The 27,081-nt window shown below is 39.1% G+C and overlaps 1 protein-coding gene across 1 annotated transcript in view; it reads right to left on the bottom strand.

Moving 5' to 3' along the window:
• Nucleotides 1-27,081, bottom strand: part of LOC121507014 (cadherin-22-like) — a 184,413-nt gene that overhangs the window by 11,321 nt on the left and 146,011 nt on the right. Inside the window, exons 9-10 of the mRNA XM_041783121.1 lie at nt 23,364-23,481; nt 1,548-1,697 (exon numbers count right to left, since the gene is read on the bottom strand). Coding sequence (XP_041639055.1) covers nt 1,548-1,697; nt 23,364-23,481 — 268 coding nt within the window. The remainder of the gene's footprint in view (nt 1-1,547; nt 1,698-23,363; nt 23,482-27,081) is intronic.

Raw genomic sequence — 27,081 nt, 5'->3', positions numbered from 1 at the left:
AACAGTCGTTTGCGATGAGGCTTCTCTCGGGATACGCCCCCACAATTGTGGGGTAGGCAAATCTTGCCCCAAATCGGGCTTAAAATCCTGTAGTGTGTGGCCGGCCTTGGCTGACTTTCTGGGTTCTTTAAAGATTAAATCCACACCAGTTCCTCTGACATTTATAATCCATTTTTCAATTGTTTCTGTAACTATCTGCTTAGCCTGTCACCATATTATGTGTTTGTATCCCAGGATACATTGTGACTGGGCTGTGACAACCAATGGCAGGCTGTTCCATTATGACATCATGCTTTGATGAAAAGTGCAGACTTAGAAAGTGAAGAAGAGACCCTGGATGGCTCATGATAGAGAAAAAGACACAGGGAGCCTGTCATGTGGCCCTGAAAGTCATCACAGACAGGAACTGTTTTAAATAATGACTTAAATTCCTGAGAGGGCAACAAATTTTTTAATAAAATGTGAATATTTTGAAGATTTTTTTTCATTGAATGATTTTTTTTTTTAACTATTTGGCTCCAGAGACATGAGAAAACAAGTTTTTGCAAAAAAACCCCAAAACTTTAATAATGTATTACTTATATGACAGCGCCAGTCTCAGACTTTTAACAGAACCTGGAAAACTGTTTTTATCTAACATGAATATTTCTTCTCAAAATAACTTTGCTTCATGGCCAAAAACTGGAATTCTCTTTTCTTTATGTGACATTTAAGTACGTCATAATGATGTTTTATTCCTTCGACCAGTCATCTTTTTACTGAGCTGATCTTGAACACATCACAATGTTACTGAACATCACATATTTAGTGAGCTAAGCAGCTTTTATCTTGCTAAGGTCAACACAAATTTAAACTTTGGATGAATATTTCTAAAGAATAAGACCTGATACACAGTTTGAGAGCACTTGCTACTGCTATTGTTAGCAAGTATATGAAGAATAACTGTAGAAATCTGCAATTTATAGTGTCTGAATGCTACATGCAGCAGGAGCTGGAGTAGAAGGAGCTTATTCAGCTATCCAAGGTGCTGTATTCATGTTTCAGTAGATGCAAGTATGACCACTGGAGCTACAGATACAGCTCTTGTGCTCTTTCACCTCTGCTTGTATTTTGATGGACAGATTTAGCCCAAAGTGGAGAAAAATCATGAATGCTTACATTTTATTATCCACAATTCTCCTTAAAAAAACTTAACATAGATTATGTCAGAGTTTTTATTAACAACAGTCTTTTTAAGCTTTTCTTGTCTTTCTCGTGGAAAAATGACCATTGATGAATATTGTTTGATGCTGGAGCCCGCAAAATGAATTTGCCATGTTTTATCAAGAGAAAAAAAAACTGTTTTTACAATGCATATATTATAATTTCACCCACTCTCATTGCCATGTGTCTGCAGAATCTTGTTTATCACATAAACACTGATAAGAGCTGTTTCTTGACCTAAACAACGACCATAGAGGTGACCTTTTCCAACCGCTGCTGCTAATGCACAAGGTGACAGTGACGTTAATGTTAGTAATGGTCACAGCTCCTACAGTTACTCTCACCTGTGTCACAGCCGCAGACGTGAATGGTCAAGGTGCCTGTGGAGCTTAGGGAGGGAGGCCCGCTGTCAACCACCAGGATGGGCAGGAAGTACACATTCTGCTCGTGGCGGTTGAAGCCTGACCGCTGGGTCCGGATGCCAGCTGTGTTGTCTGCGTGGGAGGTGTGAGTGTGTCAGGGGGTGGCGGGGGGTCGCACAGACAAGGGAGAAGCAGAAAATTACACATGAGAGACTTAATATTTGAGAACGAAAAAAAAAAAAAACATCCCCTCCCTCTCTGTGTGCTCACTCATGTCTGTGTTTTTCTTTTTTTTTTTTTTTTGCCCGGCTGCAGTAGAAATGATGAAAGTCCATCCTCTGTGTGTTTTTATTACCTCTGCAGAGGAGGTTATGTTTTTTGGTGCTGCTGTTTGTCAGTAGGATTACTGAAAAAATACAAGCCTCTTTTTTTATGAAACTTGGTGGAACGGTTGCAAGTGGGCCACAGAAAAACTCATTAAATTTTGATACAGATATGAATCATGAACAAGCAATAATATGTCAACAGCATAGAGAAAGATACGGTGCTACACTTCTAATGGACACATAAAACACAACAGCCACTTCAAACATGAATCTAAAAATACGTAGCTAACATGATAACACTTCAGCTAGGCACTGAGATAATGTCTAGTGAGTTTGAGCACTTGTTACATGGGAAGTTTGGAAGGAGTGTTCTCCGTCAGGCAGGAAGGAATTTTAATAAGATGTGGAAGAAGCAACAGATTCTGACACCAGAAGGACAGTTTTTTGTCCTTGTATCAATGCTACACGCTATTGACTTATCATTGTATCAGTGAATGAGTGCATTCTAGTGAGTGAAAAAGAATAGCAGCTTAAGACTGTGAGGGATTCCTGACATAAATGCCACCTCCTCCTCCTACCCACTTAAGGTGAATTTACTGAATACTGATGGCTGCATTCCCATATCTGCTTAATATAGTCATTTTACAAAGGGGCTTAAACAAAGGTCAAACATTAGACTGTTTTTGTAATCTTGCAGCTCAAGAAAATTCTGAAACCTCCACCTGAGTTGATTGCAACAGTAAATTCTGCAGCCTTTTTGTAATTTCTATACACAGATTCCACATAAAACTGTAAAAGGGTCATTATTCTAAGCATAAGAAGCATTCTGGTTTCCATTTAGAATACATTTGTAGCCCAAGGTACATTGAGCAATCAAGTGAAGAACTTTAGATTGGGGCAGGAAGTGATTTTTGCATAGAGAAGTGCTATCAAAATGCTAAAGCTTTGCACAATTTATGGCTTTGACAAGCGCTCAAGTTCGGAAAACAAGCAAAACAATTGAGATATTTTTGAGTCCTGAAGTAGTGACACATCTACGCAAGAAAAAGGACACAGATGTAAAGCTTTGGTTCAAAGTCTGGAGTAAAAGAGCTAACCTTGCATGGCAGATGGATACGCCTGTTTCCATGTTTCTTACTGGCAAATCCATCTTGCAAAGCTCCCCGTCTGAACCATTTAGGCACGGTTAGAAAGTGAAGTGTGGAAAGTTCTGGCACGGCAGAGTCGTGACGTATGCAAGCAGCAGCAAGATGATGGTGCAAGTATCGCGGAAGACATTAGCGTGGATGCTGCTAAAGCGTTAATTTTATCAGAACCTGACAACATTTCTTCATTGATGATTGGATGAACGTTCTGTCTGTCACATCTTTATGGGCCAATCAGAGCAACAAAACACGTGACATAGCACCACCAAGGAGTAAATCCATATAGAACTGCATAATGTGAACCATGGCAACTGTGGACATGTCAGTACATGACTTTTGTCGTTTTTGAAAAGAAAACAAATCACAGCTGTTCTATGTTCTCTTAACAAAGAAATGTCAAGTTCTGATAAAACTGACATCATAGCAGCATCCACGCTAACGTCTTCCGCCATATCTGCACTGGTCTCTTCTCGCTGCTTGCATACGTCACGACCCTGTCGCGGCTGAAAGTTCAGCTCCTCGACGCTGATTGGTCCTGTCACTTTCTAACCGGGCCCAAACGGTTCAGACGGAGCGTTGCGAGATGGATTTGCCAGTAAGAAACATGGAAATGGGCATATCCATCTGCTATGCAAGGTTAACTCACTGTATGCTGGTGCCAAATTTATAGTATTGTCAACACATTCCTCTAGGTAATCTGTTTTCTACATGGAAAGCATAGAAAGCTTGAAATGTAAGCATTGCCTTAGATCAGGGGTATCAAACTCATATTGAGTCTGGAGCCAGATTTGCTCCGATGAGAAGGCCTGAGGCCCAGACTAGTTAGGCCAGGAATGTGAAAGTCAATCCCTGATTCTGAATTTAGGCCTAACCTAAGAGCCTAAGAAGGTCAACATTTAAACATAAACTGTCAACCTCATTTTCACCATTAGTAAAATATGAAAAATATAAATAACACTGATAACAAATCATTCTGAGATGAAAAAAGTAAAAATTAAAGTTTAAAGGCTCCAAGTCTTACATTAAAAAGTCAAACTTATTAGTTCAAAAGGTCAAAGCATGACATTTTTGGGCAAAATAATGTTTTTAAAAGGCACATAAATGAGATAGAAAGTCAAAATAACAAGTTTAAAAGGTAAAAATATGACTTAGAATTTTGAATTGTGAAATTCAGAACATGAAAAAGTTAAAATCCTTCCTGACTTTTTATCTAACTTCTTTTACTCTTTACTTTTTCAGATTTTTATAATTTAACAAGGATATTTAAAATCATCAAGGTTAAGTTTACTTGTTTACTGGAGGAAATCTGCAGACCTCATACTGGTGGGCCAGTTATAATAGAAAGATTGTGTGATCTTGCAGGCCAGATACAACTGTTCCAAGAGCCAGATTTGGCCCCCGGGCCTTGAGTTTGACACCTGTGCTTTAGATTATTTTATGAGGCATATCACAGTATTTTCCACAGATACATCTCAACTGTAGCAGATGACCTGAACTGACTAACGTCAATGCTAGCAAAATTCAGTATTACTCTTTAAAATGCAGTCTTTTCACCGGTGTCTTTGAGATGGTGAGATGTTGATGTTAAAAACGTTCCTCTTTGTGTAGTTTGACATTTTAATGAAAAACTAAACAAAGAGATATCAGCAAGGATAGCCTCATGGGCATCAAGCCTTTTGTTTGCTTGGAGATGACTGTCTGTGTATGGAGAAGCATCTCTTTCAGTACACTCTTCACAAGTCTTTAACATTTATGTTAAGTAGGGTCATTCAGTTTTGTTTTATTCTGAAACAAACAGAATGTAACTGTCAACTAAGATGCATTGTAGCCTTATATCAACACTGGCACTTTGGTGACATGTCTGCAAAAGTTCTATACCCACTCAGTTTCCTCTAATGATCACCATTCAGTCCTATGCTGCATTCATTTTCCTCGGATGGTGAAGGCATGACCTGCTTTCTGTCTCTAATTGACTATTACTTGTTATTGCCTTTGTTTTGTGGCTGGGTAAGAATATGAGGGCAGGTTAATCAGAGGCAGAGTAAGGTGGGTCATATTCTTTCAGTTCACTGGCATAGTCAGAGCCAGAGGCGATACTTTCTACCAGCTGATCGCTTGTACCTGAGGTCAAGTGGCAGAAGTTGGGTGTCACTGTTTAAATACAAAACTCCTATTTTTGGTGAATCAAATATGAAAAGGAAATCTGTAAAAACAGGCCTACCCTTTACACATGGGGCATTAGTATACTTACTAGTAGTATTCTGATGATGTTTTATTTGTCCCTGTAAACTGAAATCTGCATAAAAATGCAGCTAACAATCAATTAGAATTCTGACATTTAAACTGGATTCACAAAAGTGCAGGACACTCAGAAAAGCAAAAGCAAATAAGTGATTAGATTCCCAGACTACCTGAAACACATCAGAAATTATCAGACTATCCATCCATTATCTACACTGCTTATCCCGTTTGGAGCTGTGGGGAAGCTTTTAGACTCAATGCCAGCTTTCATTGGAAGGGAGGCGGGTACATCCTGGGCTGGTCGCCAGTCAATCGCATGGTTGACAGAACAGACAAACAACTAGGCAAAGTAACTCACACCTACGGGCAATTTAAACTCACCAATTAACCTAACGAGCATTACTTTAGACTTTGGGAGGAACATAGGCTGTGTCTGAAACCACTCACTCATTCCCTACTCCCTGTCCACTACAGTGAGCAGCTTTTAGTGGATTATATATTGGACACAACTGCAAAACACAAAAATGATTTCAAACACTACTCTGGCCGTGGGAAATAACACCATCGCCATCTCACAATTAAAACATTTGCATCAGTGGCTCGTAAATTTCCATGACAACAGCTGAGGATCGAAATTAATGGTAGAATTTCACTGACTAAAGCTGATGAAGAGCAGCAGTGCTCGAAACATCACTACTTTGGTGCAACAAATAATTTGGATTTTTGGAGCCCTGCAGCATGCAAGACTTTTTTCTGTTCATTCTCTATTAGTCAGCTCAGCACCTGCCCACCTCGGTTTTATGGTCGGTGAGACTTTTCTCGTAAAGTTAAAATCTAACCACTGTTTTTGGTTTGGTTTCTTGTAAATTTTGACTTACACTGTTGCAGATTTATCATGTTGAAAACCTGATCCTTTTTGAGTCTCTAATGTCAACATTTAAGACTTCTTAAACTAAGACAGTTCAAGTTTTGTAAAGACTTTTAAAACTCTGAAACTCTGACTGTTTTCCTGTAAATACACAACTTTATAATTTCAATTTTTTTCATGATTTTATTTTATTTTTTCATAAATCAGTGCTCTTAGTCATCCTTTACATACACTACCGCTCAAAAGTTTGGGATCACTTGGAATTGTTCTTGTTTTCCATGGAAACACTCATTAAATTAGTCTGAATAGGAAATATGGCAAATAAACTGGACATGCAGACACTGTCAGAATTAGAAATCATGGTTTTAATGAAAAATGTTCTTTAAACTTTGCCTTCATAGAAAAAAAACACCTTTTGCAGCAATTACACTGTGCAGGCCTTCTAGCTGTCAGTTTTTTTAAGGTATCTGATGAGGTTTCACCCCATGCTTTCTGGAGAATCTCCCACAAGAGGGATTGGCTTGATGGGGTCTTCCTACAGTTGAGCTGTTCCCACAACAGCTCAATAGGGTTCAGGTCTGAAAACTGTGCTGGCCAGTCTATTACAGTCAGAATTCTGGCTGACTGCTTATTATTTAAAGATTTCGTAGACATTTTGGAGGTGTGTTTTGGGTCATTATCCTGTTGTAGGATGAAATTGGCCTCAAGCAATTGCTGACCAAAGGGTATGGCATGGCATAGCATAATCTTGTGATAGCTTTCCTTCCCCAAGGTCCCTTCCACTCTTTACAAATCTTCTATTCTACCACCAGACCATCACGCTGCCTCCACCTCACTTGACTGATGGTTCTAAGCACTGTTCTCGCATCTTTTCATCTGTTTTGCATCTAACTAATGTTCTTCTGTTTGATCCAAAGACCTCAAACTTGAACTTATCCATGCACAACACCTTCTTCCAGTCTTCCAGTGTCCAGTGTTTTTGCTCCCTTGTTAGTAAAATGTTTCTTAGCTGTGCAACATGATTAACTTGGATTAGCAGCCATACTAGCACAGTGATGCAGAGGACTGACAGTTGCTGATAACTGTTAGTGAACTGCATCAAAATGGTTTTCTTTGGAAAACAAAGAATTTGCAAGTGATCCAAAACTTTTGTACAGTAGTGTTTGTCAGCGGGTTTTATCCAATTTTAAAGCAACAGAAAGTGTTAAAAAATGATGACTATGACCATTCAGTGTCAAATTGATTTAAAGATACAGCTTTTCTCTTTCCCTGAAAAGTGGTGATTATGGAGATAAGAGGTTTTAGCCCGACCCCACAACTAAATTTGACAATGTCAGATCAGACAGGACCCTACACCCCCTGAGATCTTTGGTGCCCCCCCCCCCTCGTGGTCCCCTGACTGTGCTTCAGAAATAATCTTGCCTTGCCTTGTATGTTGCAGACATAAACGCCATATGGAAAAGGAAATCTTGCCCAGAAGTTATTTGACACTACCTCTAACTTCACAGGGATTACAGAGAAATTTAAGTCTTTTCCCAAATCATTCATCAGTCAGACAATGACAGGATGAGTACTGATGGATGCTGGGACTTTTTTCCCCCCACAAAATCAATATTAAAGTCCAAAGCCACTATTTGGAGTATTCTGCAATGTAACTATCAGTCTTTTCTTTTTAATAGATCAAACTTTTAAAAACTTCCATAGTCTAAGGCAGTGGTTCCCCAACTTTTTATGTTTGCCCCCACATTGGTAGATGCAAATATTTTCAAGCATGCCCCACTCTATACAATGTTGACACATAAAACATGCAGCAGTATACACCGGGAACACTGTCAGTCATGCCCTCTGCTAAGAAATCCCCATATTTTTAGAATTGATCTCAAACATCGTCTGAAAAAAGTACAGAATAGTAACTTCAGTGTGTGACAGCAACTGGAAAAAAAAACAACTACCAGGTGGTTTTTCAAAGGCTGAAAAGTTTTTGTGATTCTGCAACATTTAGCCTTCACATATTTTAGAAGCAACAACAGCCATTGCTTTTAAGAGTCTTTTTTCCTAGTTCTAGCTCTGAAAATGAACAGCTACCTGTAAATACTTATAAAAATAGTAAAAACACACCTCTAAGATGTATGCTTTTAGTCCTTCTGATGGTTTCAATGACTTGAGCTTGTTTTGTGCTGCAGGTCTTCTCTATTCTAAGGTGCAGCTGTGTCCAGCTGTCATCTCTATTCTGTCTCAAATGAGGCAGCAGCAGAAAACCAATGTCACACAGGTAGGAGGTGGCTAAGGATGGAGTATGACTTTTTTCATTACCCACCACTGTATAGATGAAGCCCAGGATGAGATATTACCTGCTATATTTTCTTGTCTTTGAGGAGGACATCTTTGTTGGGTTATCGTTACTACAGTTCCCTGAAGTCCTATCAAAATATTTGCCATGCTTAGAGGTGCAAAAAGGTGTGCATATCTTTCTTTCTTTGCCGTGTCCCCATCATAAGGGCCCCACCTGGGGAATCACTGGTCTATAGCATGTTTTGTTTGGTGTTTACTGAAATCCTGTCTGCTCCAATTTGATTGATTTCTCTGTCGCCAAGCTCTTTGTGTCTTTAAATCTCTTGTGGTTTTGCTTTGCTATACTGCTGTCATCTTTTCCTCTTTTTTCTTTTCTTTCCTCTTCAACTACACTTCATCCAACACACACCATTTCTCCATCAATGGGCTGCCATTCACGAGAGATTTAGTATACAAAATATGCGATCATCGCATGCTGTTACTGATCAAGTAAGGCAGAGTCAAGCTCGCCACATGTCAACACATGTGAGTAACTCTGCAGCCAAGGTCAAACTCAACCGCATCTCTTTTGTCTGGGTCTTTTCACACCTGGTAATACACTTGGAGACTGCCTGTGATTTTTGGGCCCATGGGACATCCATAGAATAACCAGGACCTCGTGGCAGCCCTACTATGCCCAGGCAGTACATTAGGCCATACTAACTGGCCACAGCAACCCCCCTGCTTCCACCCTTAGAGACTTAATTATTTCTCAACTGATTATTTCACCATGCCTCTGGTTATATGCAAGGACATCCAGAGCACGACCAGGGTTGTGTCGATCCTCCTTCCCGCCCCAGTGTGCCCCTAGGCAGGCTTACTCGTCGCATGCACCCCTTACTTCAGTCTCAAATTTTGGTCCAAATGTGCCTGAAAGTCTAGCACGGTGCTGTTTTTACTGTGATATGCACCCCAATGCTCTTTGAGGTAGAATTCACACTTTTCACATCACTTTTATGAGGAAATGATCAAATGCTGTAGAAATAAAGGCCAAAGAAAAAGGATTTTACTTAGTAGGAATAAACATTTACATTATTGCACAGTTCAAGGACCGCAAACAAAGGTTGTCAAAACTGCCAGGATTAACTCAAGCTTGAATGATTCCAGCAGGGGAGAGGACTGCTCTTTATGCTATTAACATTTATCATGTTTCTATGAAAACAAAAACAGGTGAGAAAATGAGTGAGAGAGGCGCTGTATGAAATTAAACTTCACTGTGTATATATGAGGCCTCTCCAGCAGACAGAGATAAATGTAACTCAGAATACAAAAGGAGGCTTTGACAAATAGAGTCAGAGAAGCTCTGTGGGTAGACTTGCGCAGAGGATACCAGGCGATCCATCTCTCCGAGCATATATCAGGGTTATCCACGTCGCCCCAGAGCTCCTCTGGCACATGTAGAACAATCTTCATATTACTGTTTATGTGCAGAAACGTTACGCCCCTGAGTTTGTCCTTTTGACTCTTACGCAGCACTCTCCTCTACGGCTGTCTGCTTCAGAAAAATGATTCTATAGGCAATATATGAAAACACACAGACTGAGGTTCTCTGTGTAGGATGGAATAGAATAAAACTACTGATAAAATTCTGGGTTTAAATAAAGTTTAATGTAAACAGCAACAAACATTCACTTTTATCTCAAGGTGGGAAAACATTTTGAATTTTGTAACTTTAGAATAAATAAACATGGCAGACAACAATCAAGACGGCTATTTTGGACTCTGTTTTAAAAAAATTCATGATGGAAGAAGTAAAAGAATTGGATGCTGTCGTGTGAGCTGCGAGAGCATAAAAAGGTATCTTTTAGTTTTGGGTAAAGGTAATTTTGCTTCCTTCAGTCAGCTCCCTCTCCCAACTTTTTTTGTTTCATTCTGACAGAGAATCACAGAGAGCACACTCAGCTTGCCTCCACACATCAGGAGATGAGGTCAGTAGTATTAAACACGCTTAATAATACAATATGAAATTGTTGTGGCCCTGAGGTTCTTTTGAGCAGATTTTCCTCACACCGCAGGGAATCTGGCAAGATCTTCACCATCAAAAATGATAGCTTTAAATCACTTTGTTAGAGAGGGATTCTGGGGCGCACAGATGGCCTTGTACGCCATGTACACGGGCAGCCCTTGTTCAAAAGGCTTGTGGCCCTTCGCTGTATGACTCTCCCCATTCTCATCCCACTTCTGACTCTATCTACTTTTCTCCTTTGGTGAATAAAGGCACTAAAAAGCCCAAAAAATAAATCTTTCAAAAAAAAAAAAAAAAAAAAAAAAAAAAGGGGGGGGGGTTGGGCTAAAAATCACCTTGGTTATTTAGTAGTGTGTACCACAGTTCATGCAAATACAATGATCTATCATTTTGAGCTTAACAATTAGCTGTAATGGGTTGTAAGGCATGGTTCTGTCTTAATGAATGCTAATGCATGCATGCTTATCAGCTATGTTTTTCCTTGCGCTACAAATTTCAGTCAGGAACACGCAGATAATGCCAGCAGCAGTTCAGTGTGATCGGCATCGATGAAGCCGGGATCAGTGAGAAGGATGTGATGTTTGAATGGACTGCCTTGTTGAGAGGATGAGCTGTGATTGGCTGGGTGTATGACTTCAATGTCATGAATGCACTCATGGTAATCTTAATTTTAAGTTGGAAAACTTTTTCATTTTCATTCAGTTTGAAAATAAAATACTTTTTTAAATTTCCTATTGACCATTGTGGGACAATTGAAAATCAACTTTTCTGTAAAATATCTAAGATTGTCTGTTTTTTTTTTTTTTCCATGTCCCATGGAAATAGACTTCAGCATCTATTTACAAGTGTTGTAGCTTGTACCATTTGTGTTAAATGCTTTCCAACAGGATGTTTTATGTGTAATTTAAAAAGCTAGTGCTTAAGTTCTAATATCTAAGAGGCAACATTGTATTAACATTTTATTCAACATTTTTTGACATGTACAGTGATATACCTGCTCTTTTCTTTGAGGGCTGGGCGCTTCTTTTGGTGCACACATTGAAATAATAATAAACTACTAATATTGTTACTACAATCTAACTTTCTCCCATATCTTTTGCTGCTAATTCCCATTCTGGTAATCAGCTGATTATGGGCATTAGCTAACCAAATCTAGACACAACCTCTACCAACCAACTTGTCAGTTTGTCCACAGCATAGATTCATGCCACCCTCCTCCACCCCAGCTACCTCCTGTCCAGATCATATGTTTCCAAGTCCAGGTCATGAGTGTCTAGGTAGAGCTGTTTTGTTTTTTTGTATGTACAAATACATCACAGTGAAGTCTGATTGCCAAATACACTGCCCTTTTTCTTATGGGTGCTTTCACATTAGGGGCCCGGTCCTAGGTTGGTTAGTGTGAATGCAAACAAACTGCGCATGGGCACTGGGCCCGGGCCACATGGGGAGGTGGTCTTGGGTGTGATTCAAGTGGACTCTGGCTCGGTTCAGATGTGATGTGAATGCAACCGCGCCCGGATACGGGACAGAGTGCCGTATCAGTTTTATGACGTAATTAATTGCGATCCAAATAATTGCGCTGCGGCATGGTTTGACACAACGGGCCTAATGTAAAAGCGCCCTAACTCTTCTTTAAATTTTTATTATAAACAAGCATTCACTAAAAACAAGCATCCAAATGAATTGGGCTGATCATAATGTCCTTGGTTCTGGCAGTATCTAGTAAAATTATCTAGTAAAAGACCTGCGTTTTATGATGTTTGATTAAGCTTATAATTGGCAGTATGAATATTTGTAAAATAAATCCGAGGTAATGCACTCAATTCTTTTTATAATTCTTGTTCATAAAAAGAGATTAAATAAATTGGTTGCTTTTTTTGGGTTTAATCACACTATGACAGAGCCTTTCTTTCTGGAGCTAACTGTGACCTGGGATTCAGTCCAGAGGAAGAGCAGAAGAGGAAGCAGGTGGAGGGGCAGGTGCAAGCCAGAAAAGGTGGGAAGTCGAGGTTCACAAGTCATACTCTGAGGAAGACTCTGAGAAACCCTTGACACTGCAGAACCAGGCAGGGGAGAAAAAAGCCATCCACAGGAACTTAGAGGTGGCTTTGACAGAGTTTAAGTGAATCTGGATGATAAATGGAGGCTGAAGAGCCTTGATAGGCCTTAGTCTTGCTTTGTCTGATTGTGATTTTTTAAAGTGAGACCAAAACCATCCAAACTCAACTCTTGACATGTTTTTGTCTGAACTATAATAAATAACCTATCACATTTATTATAAACCAAATTCACTTGACAAGTCCAGACAGACAAACATCTTATTTCAAGGTAAAGAGTAAAAACAAGGCCAAAATTGTTTCTGATAAGTAAAAATATGTGACAATGTAGGAATGAAGTTGTCAACTGTCTAGTGTTTTAAATGTGATGTAAGTAATTTAGAGAAAAGATTTCAATTAAAGACATTCAACAAGAAAAATAACTCACTGAATTGAATTTCTCTCAACTTAGCACAAATATTCACTTTGACTCTGAAAAATGAATTTATCTGATTTTTGAGATAACAGGTCAAAAGTCAGGGTCAATGAGACTCGGCCAATCCAGGTTTTTAAGGCCATTCTTGAGAGCAACATATGTCTTAAATACTTTGACTTATTTTCCTAACTATTTTTAAAAAATGGTAGTTCAGTCAGGAACACTCTCATCATACATTTTTCCATTTTGTTGCAAAATAAATATACAGTTTTACTTGGTGGAGAAGGCTCTGCTCAAAAGGTGCTCCCTGGGTTAGTCAGGCAGCATGCTTTGACTTTCCAGGGAGCACATAGCTAGAAACCCCCATATTGTTATACATTAATGACAATGCATTCTGACTACCATAAAAATGGTTCAAAAGCAGTTAATACATGATAGCATGATTCTCAATATGAGGGTGCAACAAGCTTTATGCTATAAAGGAGGAGGCTGGGGCGGAGGAGGTTCAGCTTTGCCAGCAGCAGTTCAGTGTGATCGGCATCAGAATTAATGCAGGGATTAGAGGGACATATGTCACATTTAAATACGCCACTGTGTTGAGAGAGAGAGCTGTGATTGGCTGTGGGAGCTGGGAGGCTATAATTGGGATCAACTAGTCACAGTTGGGCCTATGACTACCGTGTCTTACATGAGCTTCATTAGTTGTAGTAGTAGAAGAAGAAGTCTAGTTAATAATTACAAGCAAAGCAGGCCTTGTTTTCTGCATGCAATATCATGACATACCTCAGGTTGTATTGAGTGTAATAAAAAATAATGTTAATAGCTGCATGCTGACACAGGAGTCAGTGCTGTTGCTTGACAACAAAAAAGTAGAAATTAGACGGTACACTTGATTACTTCTGAGTTTTTGCAGTGAATGCGGCATCTTGGAATGTGCTTTGAAGGATATATGTGAAAACAGAATCAAAATGGATGAACTGATCAACACAAACACACTGCCTGCTCTTATGCAACGCTCTTGGCATGTCTATTAAGACCCACTTGTGAAATGTAACAGCAAGATCACGGTCATGGTCAAGAGGCCCGGTTAAAATGTCTGAAAAAGCAAATGCTCTTGTTTTTCTTTGGTAGACAATGTTGAACCTGAACTTGAACTTTCTCAAAATTACTTTGTACCCTGTATTCATTAGAGATAGAAAGGCAGCGCAAGCAAAAAACAGCCACTTAAGCAATAAAGGGATTAAATGAATGAATTGTCACTAAATGGAACATTCTCTGTCTCTGCTATATGGTGGTGATGAGCATTGCTGGGTCTTTCCAGGTAAAAAAGGATTTGTGATTCATGGAGATAAAGTGGAAATAAAGGTTAAAAGGTGACATATTGTTTGTCAGTGTTGTATGAAACTATGCATTATTGCAATCTTTCAATCTTTTCAATCAAACCTTCACTTCCCACAAGGACTACTTCCTAAATTCCTGTAAAGTCAAATCCAAAATTTGTGTCTAAACACAATAGATATGTTGGAATAAGGTTGCTTTCCAGGCTTACTTTGATTTTAGAAGGGCAAATATATAAGCCCATGACATCACCGATCCCTTTGGGGAATTTCCCCACCCCCCCTCCAACACTACAATGATGTAAAATCACTGAGCAGTTCAACTCAGAACAGTATGTTGTTTGCCAGTGTCACTGCCTTCATTGAAAGTTTACAGCCAGCTACATGCTGTGTTTTTGTTCATTGTGATGTTAATTTGTCAAATCTATCAGCCATGGTGGCCTATGGGTCATTAAAATTATAATGGAGAGATTTGTGCCAGAAAACAGTAAATTTAATCCCCCAACTATTGTCTCTGTGCTCTTGCACAGAGCCAGGCAGCTGCGCTCTGATCAGAATTCACCATAAAGTCAGGAGAAAGGCTAATTGCTAGAGAACTTATCTGTTTTTCACTTGAACTAGATGCAGCTGGTTTGAATATCTTACCTGCCGAAGGCGTTTAAATTCATATTTCACTTGTCTTTAGTCCTGGATGATAAAAAAATCGCAGACTGTGGCTTTGTCTCTCTCAAAGCAGAAACTGCTGAATCCTTCCAGTTTGTTAGCATCACGATGCTGAGGTTTAGTAAAGAACCAGATGATAGACATGTTCTATTCCTGCCAAGTCTGTCACAATAACAGCCTTGAATGCTTATCATCACTGAAGACTTTTATTTTGAAGAGCAACATCAAAATAAAGATGCTGAGAGGATTGTTTTTCTCATGAGTGGGTGTGGCTTCAGCTCATTCATCTGACTAACCCACACCCTCCTAGAGCAGATTTTACTGCCTGATTTTTTTTGTGATATTGAAGCTTAATTTTCTAATCTTAGACAACACAGTGGCCAGTCAAACAACAGACCTAAAATACAGATTTTTTCATCACTTTACAGGGACTTTAATGGTGTACCACTGTTTTCTTTCAAAGCAGGATTATAACTTAAAGAGACAGAGAAGCTGTTAAACAGACACACCTCCAGTACACCATGAACAAAGACTAATTTTTTATCATATCTAGGCAAGTATAGGGGGTGATAATCCATGTTGCACTTGCAGTCATGATGGTGCATGTCTCTATATTTTTTACAGGTATTCTGGTTGCATCAAAGTCTACATGTAGGTGCTATTCTTTGCATTTTGACCTGTCATACACATGCAAACAGCATTACAGGTCACTGAAAGTATACCTTTGAAATGCTACTTCCAGGGAGAACATTTGTAGAAACTTTCACATTTGCAGCGCATATGTGTAGATGGGTAAAATAAAGTTTTGGGCTTTAAATGTCACACTGTGCGGTGGTTTGGTATCACTTTTTTTTAAATAACATTATCCCTCTCATTTACATGGCAGCAGCAGAAATAGCAAAACTCATGCTGGTGTTAATGCTGCTAACTGGACTTTTGACATGATCTCACATGCACACAGTTGCTCTCTGGCTCTGTTGATGAATAGAGATGTCTGCATGAACCACAAAGGCCACTGCTGCAAATGTTGGAAGTTTTGGATAAGACCCAGTCCTGTGAGGGAGATCACTCCAGTCACTCACTGACTGTGAAACAGTCACTGCAGTGACAGGTGTGTCCGTGGCTGATTAGCCCTTATTAGGGCCAGGTGTGGCAAGCTTACAAAAACTCTTGGGATGTATTATTCTGTGCTGACTCATTATTTCACCATCAGAGATAGTGAGAGAATTTCCCTGTGTTTAGGAAGTTCTGGAACCGTTCTTTGTGAATTGTATTTACCAATTGCTCTGAAATTGTAGTTTGTTGGTGTTGGATGCTATTACACAGTATTTTTATTTCTCCTGCAGTAAAACATGTCTGGTGGTCTTTCCTTTTTCACATTAGGAGAGCTTTGCTTCAGTCTCCCTTAGCACTTGTGTGGTTCAGTTTTCTCTTTTCTTAGCATCATTAAAAACAATAATAGCTCATTGTTTTGGCTTGTTTTGGCTTTTCTCCTTTCCAAATTAATTGTTAGCAATTTGAGTGGTTGTAGCTCTAGGGTAACTGTAAGACACCGGGTTCTGCAAATGTGCCTCATTTCCCTGTTTCCTGACAAGCTCCTATAAGTGGAACTGTGAAAATGAAATGGTCATTGCTGAGGAAGGTTGACGCTTTCTGTGTTCATGACATAGTTGCTGTCTCTTAAGCTGGGTGTACACTGTGCAATCTTCCTCCGATTCAGCCACAAATTTTGAGTTGCACAACTCACTCTGAAGTGGGCCGACTTTCGGTCGGATTGGGCATCATTTGTCGTGCTGTGTACAGGGGATACGACGGCCGACCACGGCCCAACTACGACCCCACGACCTGCTCGCGACTGATCAAGAGGATTTCTTGCATGTTTGATATTTTGATCGTACGACTTCAGACACTTCACAGTAAAAGCAGAAACACAAGCAGAATAAACAACTTTGAGGGTTTGTTTTCCTTTGTAAACAGTCAGACAACATCCTAAATTACCATGACAGCGGCTTGAATGACTTTCTGATGCACGCCCGCTATGATAAAGGAAATAGCAGGAAAGAGCAGGAAATATCCTACCCGCGGACCTGCAGCTGACACAGAGGTGATGCTGGTTTTGTGTGTGAGACAGAGAGAGATAGCAGGAGAGGGACAGAGAGCAAGAGAGAGAGAAAGCTGGAGAGATAGAGGGGGAGAGAGAGAGAATATGACTGGAAACACTTCACTCTCAGCGTGTGAGACTTTTTAAAAGGAAACTCTGTGGGTTTCTGTCACAGTCCGTCCTGATCTCAGATGCACAGTGTGAGCACTTCGGTTGTGCACACAACTCGTGAGTGATGGTCGTGCGTCGAAAACGATTCAGTCGCACAGTATGAGATGACATTCTGCCACGGCTGTCGTATGGTCGGCTTGAAATCGCAGTGTACACCCAGCTTTAGTGGACTGGACCTGTTAGAATATAGAGATGAATCATGAAAATACCACACTAATTTTCAGTGCGCTTTTTTTGTTTAGATGGGGACAAAGATGTTTGAGAATTGAGCATGTATGGGCAATTTTTTATTCTTTTTTTTAAATGGGGAGGAAAAGCATTGTTTTAAAAATATCCACTGTAAAATATCTGCCAATGTAGATAGCAAATTGTACCTGTCAAGTGTTTGGAATGAGATCAAAGTAATTTGGAAAAAAACATTTTATTTTATAACACTAAGTACAGAATATAACTTACTGAATATGCAGATATTTTCATGCCTTCATGCTTGGGGTAGCCAAGGCCGGAGGAATTATGATTTTATGTTGTCTGTCTGTCCATGTGGACCTTTCTTGAAACCCCCAAATCTTACGGAATCTCTAAGGGATTTTCTTCCGACTTTGCACAACCACTCTGACTCAGTGATAAACTGATTTGATTTTGGAGGTTAAAAGTCAAGGCCAATGGGACTTATGTCCATTCCTCAGTTTCTTGACCAGTGCTTCCCAAAGTGTGGGCCGGAGCCCACTGGTGGGCCCTGGAGGTGCTGCAGGGGGGCTGCAAGAGGTCATTTACAATAAATAAAAACCATAAATATATTGTTGAAAGTTGAAATCATATTTTTAAATTGTCATGAAATCCTTGAATACATGTTTATGCTTTCAGAAAGCTCTGGACAAATAAAACACAAGAAGAGGTTTCAATAACATGGCACCTTTTTTAATCTTTATTTTGTCTGAACTACACAACTGGTGTCACAGTTCAAGTGGTGCTGGATTAACTAGGGACACTTGGTGAAATATTCTACTACAGTGCTCACTCCATGATTGTAAGTATTTAGGCTATGATTTTCTTTTGAGACATGAATATTTCAACTAAAGAGTTTTATGAAACATTATGAATATTAGAAGGTGACCTTGCAGATGCCTGGTCAAAAATAAACAATGGCAGCCCATTAATGATACTCTTTGATGCTGCATGCTCATTAATGCCCCTGCATTGATTGAAATTCTCTGTTTATTAAATAAGAATATTGAGTTAAATGTTGTGTGTCCTATGTTATGGTTGTATGAAGGTTTTAGTGGGCCCCAGAAGATTTTCAGGTTTCAAATTTTGCACAAATATTAATCCTGACTCAAGAATGAAGTGGTTACATTTTTTAGGTCAAAGCTCAAGGCTGTGGGGATTTTATGCACCCTTTGATTTTGAATGCAGTATCTCAGAAACACTTTTGGTGACTTTCTTCAAACTTTGCACTCTTATTTAAAGATCCCGTAAAGTAAAAAATAAATAGATCTGTATTTAGGTTTGTTGTATGACAGGTCACTGTGTTATGAAACCCCAGTTAAAATTTCAATCAGATAAAAAATCTCTTAGCTTATAAAATAAAATAACCTTCCAAATCATGAAAAATGAGGCAGTACTCAGTAGAAATACAATCCTCTCAATTTAAAGAAAATGCTACAATCTGAATGGAGGAAAGCGCTTGACCCACCACTATAATTTCACTGTCCTGCAATTTGATACCTTTAAAACACAGGTGTCAAACTCAAGGCCCGGGGGCCAAATCCGGCCTGCAAGATGATCTCATATTTCTGTTTAACTGGCCCATCAGTATGAGGTCTAAAGATTTCCTCAAGTATAAAAATGTAAATGTATCCTCGATGGTTACAGATATCCTTGTTAAGTCATAAAATCTGAAAAAGTATGAAGTAAAAATATTTAGATAAGAAGTCAGGAATGTGGGAAAATAAATTAATTTGTGTTTTAATTTCGTATTTTCAATTTAGCATCTCACAATTAGGACTCAAACTTAGGATTCTGACTTTTAATTTCATACATTGAGCATTTCAACTCATAATTTTGACTTCTAATATAATATTTTGAGCTTTAAGATTCATTATTATAATTTTTAACCAATTTGTTTGTATTTTAACCTCATATTTTCAACTCCAAACGTTGACTTCATAATCCCATAGTTTGACCTTTTAGACTAACAATTAAAACGTTTGAATCATATTTTGACTTTTAATTTCATGATTACAAATTTTATTTCATATTTTGACCTCTTGAGCTCATAATTTTGACTTTCTTCCTAATATATCTGCCATTTAAAAACATTATTTTTCCATTTCAATTTCATGTTTTGACCTTTTTAAACTAATAAATTTACTTTTCTAACATTTTGAGCCTTTAAACTTATCTTTTTAACTTTTTAAATGCCAAAATTATTTTTCATCAGTGCTAGTTTTTTTTTTTTTTTTTTTCATATCTTATTACTGGTGAAGCAAGGTTGACAGCTAATGGTTAAAAAGTTGACCCTGTTAGGCCCTCAGGTTAGTCCTGAATCCAGAAACTGGGGTTTTAACAGTGTAAATATAACTCTTCCTGGGTGTACATCATTTTACCTCAGCTGTTCAAGCTTTGAAGAGAATGCCTGCAGTAAAAGAAACTTTGAAGAATGAAATCGAATATAAAGAAACTCTGACAATTGCATTGTAAGACATAAAACTGATCCAATAAATGTGAAATTCCTTCCCTTTGTCCCCTTCACAAGGTTTCATCGTACAGACACTGTAGGAAATTTTCCAGGTAAAATGTTGGTTTGTCATGTAACAGCAGAGTCGATGCGGTAAATATGAGGTTATACTTTACAGACTGCTGGCGGCAGCTTAAAAGAGTTTAACAACATGGGGAAAAAATGCCTTTTCATCATTGTGTGTCAAGGCTTCGAGACAGAACGCAATGTGAGGCCATGATGGGGAAAAGAAGAAGTGACAGATTGAAAGTGACAGGTTGACAAATGTGTCCATGAAAAGAGACACCAGAGTGGAAAAAAAGAAGCAGGGTGGGAGGATAAAAAGTCTGTGTGGGGTTCTGTTTGTCTTTCACCAAAGTATACACCGGGTCTAAGGGAGTATTTTGGTTCGAAAATACATAAATATTTGAGCAGATATGTGTATTTGTTTGTTTGTGCAGACACGACGGATAAGGAATGGTTGTATTTACATCCAAGTATGAACATAATGTGATTTTTAAAACAGAACTACAAAGAAGGGAAGCTGAAAAGTCAACACTCTGCAAGAAGGTATGTTTGTTTGATTTATGTGCAGAAAAAGAGATGAGCAGGAGGAAGACTTCTATCATACCTCCTCTTAATCCATACCAATGCATGTGCATCATGCATGTGTTTGTTGGGAAGACGTGTTATTTGTGTACCCGTGTCTGCATGCATGTATGTCTACTGCACTGCAGCAGACCTTGCTGCCTTCACATGGTGACATTTCCCTAGCACGGGCTGCTCCCCCTGACATTTTCCTGGTGTCAGATCAATCTTGATTTAGCCAGATGTCACATCCACTTAAGTACACATCTCTAAACGAGGAATCTGCAAGCACGTTTGCAAAAAAAGCATGGACAAGCATGAAAAAAACTCATCCTGTGGTAAGGCAGAGTCATCACAGAGGGGAGCGCACTGATTTTGGTGCACTCTTGCATTGCGGAGGCTTTGTATAAATGATGCGTTTGCATTTTTTTGAGTTGACACTTGAGAAAATAATGTCAGCTACTGGCTCTCTTGTACAAAATCTTTGTTTAATGAGATGCTTCGATAGGAATTATTTCAAAGCAAAGAAAAATAGCTCTGCTTAGCCTTGTAGTTTACACGGTGTGAAACTTCCTCAGACAAACCTTGGAAACATGTCTTTGCAAGTACATGGTGTCAGTCATCAGTGGAATACATTACTTTAATAAAATCACTCTGCTTAGAGGAGCAGAACAGGTGGTGTTTATCCCAAAAAATGAAGAAAATTCAGTTTGATTATCAGGAGCATGCTTAGTCACACAAAAATAAAACAATTTTGCATTGACTTTGAAAAAGTGTCCATTCTGGTAGCACACTCTATGAGTTTTTGTTCTTAAAAGAACATTATCAACCATCTGGCACCTATGGTGAAGTTATTGGTAAGCACTCATAAAAGCTTTTGACTCTGCAGCTTTAAAAGATAAATCATTATTTCCTCAAGGTCTACATTTGCAGTGTGCCCTCAAGCTTTTCACCAAGCCTTTATATTTCTCTTCACTGCAGGAAATGTTTTCTTTAACTTCTAAGAGCTTTATTGTGAAGTTATCAGGTAGGTAGCAATGCTGCACCTCAACTTATTCAAGAAAAATAACATCCACATAAAATACAAAAGCCTATACTGTGATGTTGATGTTTGCATCCCATGACTGGTGCAACATTTATATTTATACCATGGTCTTGGTAAATACTCAATTCTGATTGGCTTCTATTAGTGGCTTCTATTAGTGGCTTCTATTAGTGTCCTAGTGTTCTATTAGTATAAGTATAATGACAGACTCAAGATGTTAGTAGTTCACAACCACCAATAATAGGCTACAGGTCACCTATTTGACTTTTAGTCACATATGCTGTCTTATAACAAGGGTTTCCTAATGTGGGACGCTCTTTTGAAATAATTAATCTTAAATTTAATGTGTTTTTGTATCCTTATTCCCATTTTACCCTTATAGTGGTATCCACTGGCAACAGTAGTTGCCAGTCATTCAAATAAGGTTTTCTAGACATTAGACTTAAAAATGGAGGAAATGACTGCAGAACATGTTCACATGGGACCCAATTAATATAACCGTGTGCATAAGAATATTAGTAAAACTAGAAAAGCACTTGGAGAGCATAGACCTCCACCATTAGCCCTATCTCCCAATAGTAAAGAATCCTTTAAAAAGTTCCTGGATCCAGATGGTGATCCTGATCAGAATTTCTGACATTTCCTGAAAATTTCATCAAAATCCGTCCATAACTTTTTGACTTATGTTGCTAACAAACTAATTAACAAACTAACTAACAAACCCTGCCGAACTAACTAACAAACCCTGCCGATCACATAACCTCCTTGGCGGAGGTAAAAATGGGCATAAATGGATTAAATTTGGTTTGCAACATTTCAAAGTGTTTTTTTATGCAAATTACAGCGTTTAGTTTGACATGCTAATTTAGCAATCTTAAGCTAGGCCAGTGGAGCATGTGTGGGGTTTCTTATGCAGTGTGTTGCAATTTTTTTGCAGTAGCAAAACAGGGTTTAAGGCCAAATCACTTATATATAGACATGCCACAAGAACTCAAACATCCTGCACACCCTTTTGCAGCAGGACAATGATCCCAAGCACATGAGCAAGTCCACCTCTGAATTGCTAAAAGATAAGATAAATAGGTTTTAGAGTGGCTTAGTCAAAGTCCAGACTTAAATCTGACTGAGAAGCTGTGGCATGACCTTAAACAGGCAGTTTAAGCTGGGAAATCCTAAGATGTGGTTGAATTAAAACAATTCTGCAAAGAAGAATTGGCCAAAATTCCTCCACAGTGATGCAAACCCATTGCCACTTATCCCAAACGCTTGCTAGCTGTTACTGTTGCCAAAGTTGGCACAAGTTATTAGGTTTAGGGGGCTATAACTTTTTCACATAGGGCCTTGTAGGTTTGGATGGCCTTCCTTGTCAGAAATAACATCATAGTTTAAAACTGCATTTTGAAGTATCTTTGTCTAATGTTAAAACATGTTCAGTGATCTGAAACCTTTAAGTGTAACAAAAACTGTTAGAATGTAGACTTAGTTGCTTCATCAACCATCTTGGGCTTCCACAGCTCCTATTTTTGCATGTTCTACTTTTTGAGACCGTCCTCCCATTCGGTCCAACAGGGAAAAAATTAACTGACGAGACACAGAGTGTGGCTAATAGCACTGATTTATGAGAAGAAAAATGAAACTCCTGAAAAAAGCTGAAAAGAAGAGTCAAGAAATTCCTGAGGGAGGCACCCCGGAATTTTCTAGAAATGTTCGGGAGCACATGTGTGAAACCATCTTTAGAGGCCGTGTTAGAAATTATGCTGATGATGTCTTCAGTACAGTTGCTCACTTCCTTGCTAGTCACCCCAATACAAGGCCTCTGCCCTCTTACCTTTGACATCCCACAGGGTGAAGTGTCGATTGCTGGAAGCTTCCGGGGCCAGGGTGAAGTAAAATCGGTGTCCCGTCTGCGGCTCGTCTCGATCCACCACGCTGATGGTGTGAATGAGCTGAAGAGAAAGGAGCAAACAAGAAACCGAGATGGAAATTAGAATAACATTCATGAAAAGAAACAAAGGTTAGATTTTCTCCTCAGATCAACTCAAGGGGAACATGAAACCAAACATGAAAAGCACTTTTCGTTTCAAACGCCTCTTTTAAGAGTGAGGGAGGGAGACTGAGTGAGTGTGCTTGAATTCATCAGAAACAGGATTCCTATGAAAGTGTGGTTCAAAGTGGCTCCAGTCGCAAAGAGATAAAAACTTCTTTCTCCAGAAAGTTGACACGGCAATATGAAGAAAAAACGTCTTCATGTTAGAAATGCAAAACTATCATGGAGTGCCTCACTAAAAAGCTTTTCTTTAGGAGCAGAAAAGGACAGCGATATTCAGTGTGGTGGCTGTATTAGCGGTAAGGAGCAAAGGGAAAATCCAAATGCAGACGAACAGAGACGCAGGGACTCTGTGAAGGTTTAGTTCTTTTGTTCGATGCAATAATAGTGACCCACATTCAAAGATAAAACTCAACTGTGATCCAATTTTGAGAACTCTGTATGGACACAATAAGGTGAGATAGGATTCACTATGAGCTGAACACACATCAAACATCCCCTGGAGATCTTTTCACCTAAACACAGGCCTCTCAGTGACAATTCATTCTCTTCTTATCCCACTAATCTGCTGCCTGTGTCACACCACAAGCTGATGGATGATATTTTTCATATCACTTCCATCTGCTCCGTTTCCACATCACACATGAGTCCACATATTTCTTTTTATTTGGATTTCCTTCACCTCTGTTTTCTGCCTACGCTCACTGAGGAAAAAATCAAGTCTTAGAAATAAACGAGAAATGTTGAAGACAAAATTCAGTTCAGAAAAAAAGACAGATTGTTAACTATTGTACCTGAAACTCTCTTCATGAAAAACACAAAGAGACTTCTTTGGAACTCAGTTGGAGCCCAACAGCTTGTCAGAGGAAAACAGCTTTAGCCAATTTTTGAAGGCTTTTGTTGTATAGCCAGAGGTTAAGAATAAAGGACTTCATATAAGACACATGGCCTGGTCAGACCCCTTGTGTAAAGATTGTTGATGTGCCCATCCAGACACAGTTGGGGCAAGGGGTTTGTAAATTTGTTTGACTCAGACTCAAAGCAATACACTGTCTTGATAGTTTGCTGTGAGAAAGTAATTGACATCTATCTGGCTTTAAAGGGTTACAAAGCCAGTTCTAAGTACTGTGACTCCAGTGATCTAAAGTGAGAGCCATTATCCACAATGGGGAAAACTAGTAACAGTGGTGAACCTTTCCAGGAGTGGCCGGCCCACCAGAAATACTTCAAGAGCGCATCGATGACTTATCCATGAGATCCCAGAATAACATCTAAAGACCTGGAAGCCTCACTTGACTCGGTCAAGGTCAGTGTGATTCAACAATAAGAAAGAGACTGGGCAAAAGATGGCATCCATGGGAGAGGTCATTCATTGTTGACGTGAGTTTTCATATGTTAAGTGTCTCTTTGTGTTTAGCCTTAATTTGCTGTTCATTTATCTTGGAGGCCGTAACAACAGATGAGGTAAAAAAAAAAGTCTTTGGTATCAATCAGTCTAAAAGGGGTTACAAAGCTAAGGCTTTGGGACTCAAGCAAACCACTGTGAGAGTCCCTAACCACAAATGGAGAAAACGTGTAACAGTGGTGAAACTTCCCATGAGTGCCTGGCCTACCAAAATTTTTCCAAGAGCTAATCGTCGACTCATTCAAGGGGTCACAAAAGAAGCAAGAAAAACTTCTAAAGACCTCACTTGACTCAGTTAAGTCGGCAAAAAGGGCATCCATGGGAGAGTTCCAAGGCCAAAACCACTGCCGACCAAAAAGAACACAAAGGCTTGTCTCATATTTGCCAAAAAGCATCTAGACTTTTAGAAAAATCTCCCTTGAACTGATGAAACAAAGAGTGAAGTTTTGGAAAGTGTTGTTCCCGTTACATCTTGTGTTAAACCATCACAGCATTTCATAAAAAAGACCATAACAACTGTCTGACATGGTGATGCTAGTGTGGTGATGGTCTAGGGCAGCTTCAGGACCTGGACCACTTGCAGTAATTAATGGAACATGAACTCTGCTCTCTACCAGTAGATCCTGAAGGACTGTCCGACAAACAGTACCTGACCTCAAAGCTCAAGTGCACTTGGGTTTTGTAGCAGGACAGTGATCCAAAACCCACCAGCAAGTCCACCTCTGAATGGCAAACACAACAATGGTTTTGGAGTGGCCCAGTCAAAGTCCAGACTTGAATCAGACTGAGATGTGGCATAACCTTAAGCAGGCTGTTCGCACTTGAAAACCCCCCAGTGTGGCTGTACCAAAACAATTCTGCAAAGAAGAACAGACCAAAATACCTCTACAGCGATGTGAAAAACTAAGCACAGACGTTTGCTTGCAGTTGTTGTTGCCAAGGCACAACCAATTATCAAATTAAGGGGGCAACTGCTTTTTCAAAAAGGGCCAGGTAAGTTTTCATGGCTTTTATTCCCTTGATCAATATAATTTTTAAATTGCATTTAGTATTTAATTGATTTATTATTGGGCATTTAAGTGTGACAAATGTTCCTATTCAATACTTCTTCATGACACTGTATATCTAAAACAGACCTATGCTGACACATGGATTATATCTGTTGTTCTTTTTTCTATAATCTGCCCCCACCGGGACTCCAGGCATTTAAAAATAGTTTGGTGAAAAAAGAGGCTTTTTCCAAATTTTTTGCATTAAAGTTTTTTTTTTACTATATATAAGTTTTAAATCTGCATGTCCCCTTTCAGGTTACATATTAAAAAGGAAGTATTACTTTTTTTTCCTTTGGGTTAACATTCCTACTTTTTAAAATGAGTCTTGACATTCTGGCATCTATGAACACAGCATTGCAACACATCTCCAAAATAAACATTTTAACAAGTCTGCAAATGCATCTGCTGCTGTGTTGTCTATCACAGTTTTGAGGAATACATTAGACATGAAGCACAGATGGCGTTTGTCACTAAAACATTATTTTTTTAACCGGGTCTACAGAAAAAGTTGAGCTCTGTCAGTGACTTTCTGGATGCTCACTTTCTTTATTTTCTGTCTTTGCCATGTTGATAGCTTCAGTATTTGTTAAATAACAGCACATCCCACTCATGTCTGTCTTTGCAAGCAGTTCTTCCCACTGCAAACACTGTCAGCTGTTCTCACTTATTCTACACAATGAGCTTGTTTGTCAGAAGATGCTCCCACTGCATGTAAATATGTCTATATTCCCTCATTATCACCTTAAATGACCAACACTGTTCTAGGAGTTGCATAAGGAGGGAACAGATGGGATACAAATGGGCAGGGAGGAAGATTAAAGGGATAGTTTGGATGTTTTGAAGTGGGGTTGCATGAGGTACTTGCCACTAGAAGGTGTATTAGTCTCAGGAGATGCAGGTCTGTCCCCCTCTAATGAGAACTGGCCAGAGTGTTAGTGCAGAAGCCAGGCTGTATAGCTGTACAGTCAGGGCCATTTGTGCCATGTCATTAGACTAATTTAAGAAGAAACAACCTAAATATCAACAAGGAAAGTGAGTTCTA

This window comes from Cheilinus undulatus, linkage group 3 (assembly GCF_018320785.1).
Source record: "Cheilinus undulatus linkage group 3, ASM1832078v1, whole genome shotgun sequence".
Classification (NCBI taxonomy): Eukaryota; Metazoa; Chordata; class Actinopteri; order Labriformes; family Labridae; genus Cheilinus; species Cheilinus undulatus.
This window is presented reverse-complemented; position numbering and strand designations above follow the sequence as displayed.